Source organism: Epinephelus moara, chromosome 18 (assembly GCF_006386435.1).
Source record: "Epinephelus moara isolate mb chromosome 18, YSFRI_EMoa_1.0, whole genome shotgun sequence".
NCBI lineage: Eukaryota > Metazoa > Chordata > Actinopteri > Perciformes > Serranidae > Epinephelus > Epinephelus moara.
This window is the reverse complement of record NC_065523.1, coordinates 1,822,164-1,830,590: the sequence shown is the minus strand read 5'-3', so window position 1 is coordinate 1,830,590 and position 8,427 is coordinate 1,822,164. Positions and strand designations below refer to the sequence as shown.

The following is an 8,427-nucleotide window of genomic DNA, read 5'->3' as shown; positions in this document are numbered from 1 at the left end:
AGGTCTGACGCTACGGCTGTATCTAGGCTAACGGCTAACATGCTAACTATTATCTGTATGTCACTAGTCACTTGAACCAAATTTAGGACGATAGGATTGAAATAAAGCAAAATTTCCCTTTAACACAAGTTTAAGGGACATTCACATTTTGTTCTGTAACATAAAATACATCAGTAAGTACCTCCCTCATGATTTTTAAAGCATTTAGGCAGTGGTGTGAGGTAGTTACAATGGGCCCCAGTGCATGCTAGCTGCTATTTATGCACCTAAACTAGTTTCCGTATAATGATGATTATTATCTCATCACATGATCGAATGAAGACTTAACACTGGGTAACACCAACATACATATTACCCAGAAATCATCATGGCATATATGTATATAACAATATACAGAAAATAAGGAATTATTCATTTAACTGAATAGTTTTTTAAAAATAGCTTATTTATAGTTTATGTAGAATAAGCATATAATTTATAAAAATGTTGTTATAGATTGCTACTGACTATTTTACAAAAGAAAAAAGAATCAAAACAAAAGAAAACCATGATGGGAATGGGTTTGATTCATTCAAAGGCATTTATAGCCTAGCAATTTGCTCTATTTTTTTAATTTAATGAGAGTGTAAACACAGGCATATAAGGTGGCCATCTGAATTACTCACAAGACCCCACTCTCTCTATGGGTCCCCTCACCTCATGGGCCCCAGTGCAACCACCCCGCCTGCTCTGTCAATATTTATACCCCTGCCTTTAGGTGTCTGAAGACGATTGCTAACAAGTGGCTAAATGAGACTGAAGAACGTCACCCCAACACTGCTTCACAGCCTTGTGGTGGTGGCGATGTGGCGAAGTCATATGTAACTGTAGTGTAGGTTGTTTATAGCCGGACGTTAGTTTTTATTTCTGGTGATTGCATTTAAGCTTCAAAAATCATAGAAGTGTTGTTCATTTGTGAAGATTATCTTGCTGAGTAAAACGTTTAAGTATCATAAATGTTTCTTTACCACAGAGCTTATTTTGTGCAATAATCCAAAATCCAATGGAAAACTTCCATAGGCTTTTTGGTGAGGGAACCAGGGCAATGCTAGCTTCCACGTTGGCCTACAGAAAAACCCCATCCCTGGTGCACTCTGCAGAAGAAAAACTGCATACTAAAGAGCTGTAAGGAAGGCCTGGTTGACCAAAGTTACCATTTTATTCTACATACCTAAGTTGGCTGGGCAAAAACAATTCTCCGTAAATGTTATCATTTGAGTGAGTTTACAAGGCTGACCTCTGTCCGCCTTTGTTCTTGGCTTTGTAGCAGTAGATTCCCAGCACAGTGGCAATAACAGCGAGGACTAGGACAGCCAGGATCCCTGCCACCAGCCCTGACACGTCCACTCCGGGTGCATTCCCTTCAAAGACAAACACCATTAACATCAAACCATTGCTTCTTACACAGTTCTCACACCAAACAGTCAGCTAGTCAGTCACTAATCACTACAGCAATGACTTCAGTGATGCCTGTCTTTTTTTGGTTGACTTTTGATCATTGAGACCTACAGTATAAACTGCAACAAATTCTTCCTGTTCGATGCTCCATGCTGTACCAAATATGACACCTGCTGAACCCTGAATTCTGTACTGCTGACGCAATTTCTATTTGCAGCATAAATAAGCAGGCACACATTGCGGGTGTAATCATTTTGACTGCACCCTCACAGAGTAACTGATTACAAACTATAGCCTACTTTAAAAAAAACTTGAGATATTCCAAATAGTCAAAGATACACTTTAAAATTGTGCTGTGGCATTCAATAGCAGAATGTCCTCTACTGACATTCGAGAGGGCATTTAAAGATTTGGTAGCCTGGTAAGACCATCCTGACGACATGAGCTCAAGATTCTGTTTTGCTCTCTGTATCAGTCTGAACTCGCTGCGACTCCAAACACTTTCCAGAAATTAAAAATCCAATCAGGGCCAAACAGGGATCTGCACTGTAGTTGGCAACATAAGTAGCCAATCAGGGACTGGATTGTAGCTGATGATGTAAAATGGAGGCCACAGCTTGCAGAACAGTAATGGCAGCTCCTGAAGCAGCAAGCACTAACTCTAACGTTAGTAGAGTAAACACAGCAATAAGTAAAGTTGTTGCAGAAATAGTCAGAACAAGAACAAGAACAAGAATAAGAACAAGAACAAGAACAAGAGCATGACCTTGCAGTGTTTCTTGGAGAAATTTTTGTTTTTTGCCATTCCTATAACTGGATTTGGCAAACGCTTGATTTATCAACTGGCTCCATTGGTGATAAAAACAATGTTCCCCAGTGTTGTTATGCTGATTGGCTGAAGGAGTTTGTCTGTCAAGGCGAGTAGTCTCGTCCACTAAAAATGTTTGGGGCAGCTGTATCAGTCCAGACTGATGATATGGCCATGCAGTCTCCCATTTCTTGCCAGCGGGTGGGACATTGAGAACAAAGCACATCTCTGAAGCCAAAGCATAGGCAAACTCAGTGGAAGCAGGCTCTTTGGAACGGTTGGTTCGGGTGGAGGTGTCCATCATATCCTTCAAGAAATCTGTGTGGTTGATGAAGGAAAGGCAAAATAAGACATCTATGTAATTACCATCAATAATCCGCTTGCGTAAAATGCTCTGACTGTACAAGGCTGTTGCCGCAGTGGCCCGGTTTCGACTCCAGCCTGTGGCCCTTTGCTGCATGTCATTCCCGCTCTCTCTCCCGCCTTCACTCTGAGCTTTCCTATCAATTAAAGGCAAAAATGCCCCAAAAAATATCTTTGAAAAAAAAAATGCTCTGACTAAATCCAGCTTCTGTGGTTGCAAAAAGGAGGTGGCAGTGTGCGCTGGCCATATTCCCTTGCTAAGGTTGGATGGTGTGATTGCTGGAGTTAAATGGCAACTCTCTTCCATCACCTGGAAGAGAGCTGGTGTTGGAGAAGCGGTGGGCATGGCAGGCTTACATGAGAGTGTTGAAAAGTTTTGATTTGTTGTCCATTCTGTGAAATGGAATTCCTTTATCTTTTAGATTTTTTAAAGAGTGAGTTCAGTGCAGATGGAGATTTTTGATGAGAGCTTTGTTGTCGAGAGGCCTCCCTGAAGGGTGGTGGTGCTGCGACTGGTCGTGTGTTGTGAGGCTGGAGTAGTTGATGGCGGGAAACTTGAATTGTCGTTGGAGGTGATGGAATTGGTGGACTGCAGTGATGGTGATGGACTGGGCTTGAATTGCCTTATCCTCTCTTTTCAGATGAGCGAGGTGGGCTGGGAGATGCAGAGGATTCATCAGGTGCCTTATACTCTTGAATGTTGAGGAGGGATGAACCGGCAGGATACAGACCACAGAAGAGACTATGTTGAGGCTTGGTGGACTCACTTGCTCCCTGGTCTAGTTTTGAATAGCAGAAAGCAGGGTCTCAGGCACAAAGGCGGCAGAGGTTTTCGCCTTCTATTGCTGGGTCTGCTGGCATGGGCTGATGGAAACTTTGGAGGTGATCATCTTGATTTCGCATGAAAAGGTCATCGTCCAGTGGGGATAGTGAGATGAATTCCATGGCTTATTCAAGAGATGTTTGAAGGAAGCTTTTTTTCCTCATAGTTTAAGGTAGTAGCTTACTTTTCTGCTCAAAGCAATTGTACATGCTCTCGGCTCTGGCACAGTATGAGAGAGCAAACAAGAGAAGAGTTAGATGGGTATTTACACCGAAGGAGGCACAGTTGAGGTGTGGTCCTGCTCCCTAAATTCTACTAGAAAGCATATAAAAATCAGGGAGTGTAAATTTAACCAAGTAGATGTAATAAATAAAATACAGAAATACTTAGCAATACAGAAATTCTAATAATCCCAATGTTTACTATAATAATCCCATATTTATTGTAGCACATGTATGTTTAATGTAAAAATACTTAATTCTGCTGAATGAGCTTGATGCCAAGGCCCATAGACTACAATAATGGATAATATTCATCTGTCAAAGCATTACCTCCACTGTTGACATAGTTGTTCCAAAATAAATCCTAAAAATGGAAGCAAAGAAAATTTAATTAAGTATCGTCATTAAATAAGAAAAAAAGAAACATCAAGCAGCCACCACAGGACATTTCAGCCAATGTTAACATGCCTTAAAAGTCCCTTTCTCGAATGCAAAACAAAACTAATTTCTAAAGTATTTTTAGGTATTTTTTACATTTGAAATGGATACTACAGATTTACGGTTGTTCACTCCGAAACAGCAAATGCAACAATACAGTGATAATAACTAAACACATGCTATAAACTCCTCATAATGTATGGATCCCTTAAATAAAATCTCCTCACTGTTCACAGCTGTCACAAAATTTAACACAAATATTCAGTTGGCATCAACTCAACCTCAACACTAAAGTCAGGTTTCTCCCTATTTTTGATCTCAATATCATCAGGCTTTACTGACACTTAACATGTACTGCCAAGGCACAAATAAAATGAAAAGGCAGTTAACAAATTAGGTAATTAAATTAGTGAGCAAAATAGAAAAATATATACACAGGACATATAGACATACATATATACATGTATATCTCATATGTCTCATATATGGTTACCTATAAACACGTTTTATATGTGTTCATGTGTAAAAAACAAACAAACAAATAAGTATGGCATAGAGGAGTAAATAAAAAGCAGACTGTGAGCTGTAAGGAGATGAACTCCGGCCTTTATGTGCTGTTGATGTTGTTGTTGTTGCTCTGTCTTCACCTGTCTCTGTGGACAGAGCTGACACAGCTTGTATTTCTCCCTATCTGTTAAAAAGGCTGTAGGATTCTACATCCAAATGAGTGTAGGTTACAGTAAAGACAGACACCCAGCAGCATTACCGTCTGGACTTTGTCCTCAAACACCTCTCTGGCCTCCTCATAGCTGCACATCTCCTCCGCGCACTCCCTCTCCAGATTGTCAGTCACTACTATCTCAAAGTCCCAGCTGTTATAGAGCAGCGAGCGGGACAGGAAGGAGTTTGCTGCCTGCCCGTCCACCAACACTGGATCTCCTGCAGGACAGAGGCCAAATACACTCATGGAGTATACACTGAATGACAACAACAGTATAATCCACGTACATCCCAATATAAAAACACTGTTAAGAACAGAACATTACATTTTAGGTTTGCTGCACCTGATACTTCACTCTACTTAACTTGGACCTGTTGTTCTTGTTCATTGACACTTTTGTTTGCCATTTAGTAGCAGCAAAAGCACAATACACTAATCTTGGCAGTCATATCTGCCAAGTCAGTATAGACAATCTCAACACACAGATGGACAAGGTACAGTACAAACCCTAATAACATTTTTTGGTTGAAACCTTTTGATCATACATGAAAATTTGACCAATTTTAGCAATAGTAATAAGCTAAGACGCTGTTAATTATGAATTACTTGTTAGAGGACGTTGGGACTTTATTATTGTATTATCGCAGCATTTCACACAGGCACATTAGGTGTGACAGACTGTTCTGTATGAAGCAAGGAAAATTCAGATAGAGAAACAAACTGAAAATATTGCATTTTTTACAATTTAGCTTTGCACAGCCATAATCAGGAGTTGAAATGAACAGTTTTGAACAGTGACCCCTAACTTATAGAGTTATAAAAACATTGATCAAATGTTGCATTGTTTATATTTTTGTCTTTGCACAACAATGTCATGCATTGAAATATTCAGTTTTGCACTTTATGACACACTTGTGACTATTAAATAAACCCATCCTCCACATATGAGGACTTTTTACCCCGAAAGTACTCACTGTTCAAAGATAATGGATAGTTTTTATACTTGTCAGGTCCCTCTCATCCCAAATAGCTAGGAAAATTCAAAAATGCATACCAGACAAAAGCTGGGCTCTAAGGAGGGTACAGTACATGTTGGCTGTATACAATTCTATGTTTTTCAATTATAAGTGGGAGTTTTCAGAAAGCTTTTCTCAGTGTTTTTTCTCCTGTACAGAGTACATTCTGTCCTGTAAATCAGAATGCATTTGTTGATACTTAAACTTTCTACTTGAAAGCCACTTGCTGACCAAAGATACTGTTAATTTTTTTTTACTTACACTACATACTTGCACTCCAAATAGCTAGGAGAAATTAAAAATGCTTACCACACAAAAGCTGGGGTCTCAGGAGGTCAAACGAGTGTGGTCACATGCTCTGACATGTTTTAATTTTGTTCAATATGCAGAAACAAGTGAGTGTAATGTACAGAGACTAATAAATGTCTTTTGTGTCATTTTACTTCTGTATTTGAGATGTGATGAGTTCGAACTAAATGTGAACACAAACAATTGTCCATCTGTATAAGTCCTATTGTAATTGCATGACACTTTTTATTGTTTTTGTTTTGTTTTTGGTGCTTGCTGTTTGCCTTTGTATGAACTGACCAACTTGAAGTGAGAAGAGGTGTGGTTTACCTGGAGCATGTCTGTAGATGACAGAGCAGTGGGCCAGCTGCAGCAGGAACAGCAGGGGTATCCACACCACTGACAAGGCTGCCATTGAAGCAAAAAAAACTACACAGAAAATGACAAGGAAGAGCCTCTGAGGAAATTAATCCAACACTCCTGGATAGAGGCCTGAGTATGTCGAGGAAGAGCCTCTAACACTAACCTGTTCGTTAGCTCCTTACTTGGCTGCAGTTTAAACTGTCTATAAAAGCTTTCCAGGAGAAAAATCGCACTTACTCTTCTAGATTTTAAGAAGCCTGTAGACACCAATATTCCCTCAGAGTAAACTTCTTTAAGCTGCGTTTTGTGTTGTAACCGTCAGGCCACAAACAGTTGTGCTGTTTTCCAAGATAAACGTCACATCACAAACCTGTTGGACAGCATACCAGAATGAGGGAGGCGCCTCCACAAACCCGTCTGTCAGCTCACAGCCCACTGGCTTTGCATGTGCACACTCAGTTGAGAGTTTTTAGGAAACAAATAAATCAACACCTCTCAGAAACAATATAACAATGTAACATTGCTATAGGTCCATATTTTAATAATATGGACCTAGAGCTACCTGGACTCACAGCAAAACCCCCCTGAACATCTGGATCACAAATAAGGTGAGCACACATTATGTTATCACAGAAAAAAACGTGAGCACACATTAACAGGTGCTAGGCAAACAGCCTGTCTCCAACATGCCAAACTTTGTTGAGGAAACACTCATTTGTAACATGAAACTGTATTATTTGATGTTTTACCAGTTAAATTCACGGGGTCTGTTTGTTTTAGGAGAGGAAGAGACCTCTGTGGATAATTCGACTTGCAGTAAAAAAAAACCTGAACGTCTGGATCAGAAATAAGGTGCGCACACATTAAGTTATTCGAGAAAAAAAGGTGAGCAGACATTAGCAGGTACTAGGCTAATAGCCTGTCTCCAACATGCCAAAGGGTGTCAAAAAAACACTGATTTGTAACATGAAACTGCTGCATTCAGTATTTTTACAGGTTTGAATCACCTGGTCCGATTATTTTGGAGAGGAAGAATATAAACCCCCTGAACAATGAACACAATTCTAACTGGGAGAAGTTACAATCTGCAATCCTCATCGCTAGATGCCAAAAAATCTCCCTAAATCTCACACACTGTCTCTTTAATTGTCAGATAATTGATTAAATGAATTGTACAATCTGCATCATTTAAACACTTGACATAACTAACTAGGTGTTACTGCATTGCACCATCGCACAAGGGGACTCTGCTGAACCCAGCAGTGAGCACAGCTCCAGTCGTGTTGCTTCTGAAAGGGCCGTAGGGTTATCTAATCTTACTCTCTTTCTGGTCAAAATCTAGTTTTAAATTATTTTGGTTGATATTGTGCTCATATGGTGCATTTTCTAAATAAAATAGTTTGGTAATTAAATTATCCCAAACTGACTGATCCTGCTTTGATAAGAGTGGAGAGGTGATCCCTCTCTCTGTATTTGATGCTGATTGTTGGGGAGATATTCCATTTTCCTCACTATCTAAAACTGGACTGAAAGTAAAAATCTAACCATGAACTCTTGAAAGCCAGACTCACATACTGAGGTTTTTTTAGTTCAAATGCACGTGTTTGGGAAGTACTGAGCATATGGCTGGATAAATGAGACTTTGCTTAAACTGCATGAGTTGTATAGAGATTGCAAACTGATATATAGGTTCGCTGTTGTTAAACTTGGTTCCCAATCAATCAATAAATCAACACACAACATGGTCATTTTGTGGGTGAGGTATTCCTTTAAGCACAGACAGCTGTACAATGTGGTGTTTCACTCTGGGTTAAACATGCATTGACCAGGGCAGGCCTGGAATTTCGTCATTTTAGGGACAAGGCCACTTGGCCTTTCGTGTTGTCAATTTTTTGAGGGCACAAAGGCCAAAAGCCAGGGCAGCAAGGCCATAAAATAAAACAACGATT

General features: G+C 39.8%; 1 protein-coding gene across 1 annotated transcript in view; it reads right to left on the bottom strand.

The window, feature by feature from the left end:
- Positions 1–6,799, bottom strand: part of prrg2 (proline rich Gla (G-carboxyglutamic acid) 2) — a 25,625-nt gene extending 18,826 nt beyond the window's left edge. The window contains exons 1-4 of the mRNA XM_050070318.1: positions 6,446–6,799; positions 4,857–5,029; positions 3,983–4,016; positions 1,277–1,400 (exon numbers count right to left, since the gene is read on the bottom strand). Of these exons, the coding sequence (XP_049926275.1) occupies positions 1,277–1,400; positions 3,983–4,016; positions 4,857–5,029; positions 6,446–6,530 (416 nt within the window). The 5' untranslated portion in view covers positions 6,531–6,799. The remainder of the gene's footprint in view (positions 1–1,276; positions 1,401–3,982; positions 4,017–4,856; positions 5,030–6,445) is intronic.
- Positions 6,800–8,427: the final 1,628 nt, after the last annotated feature.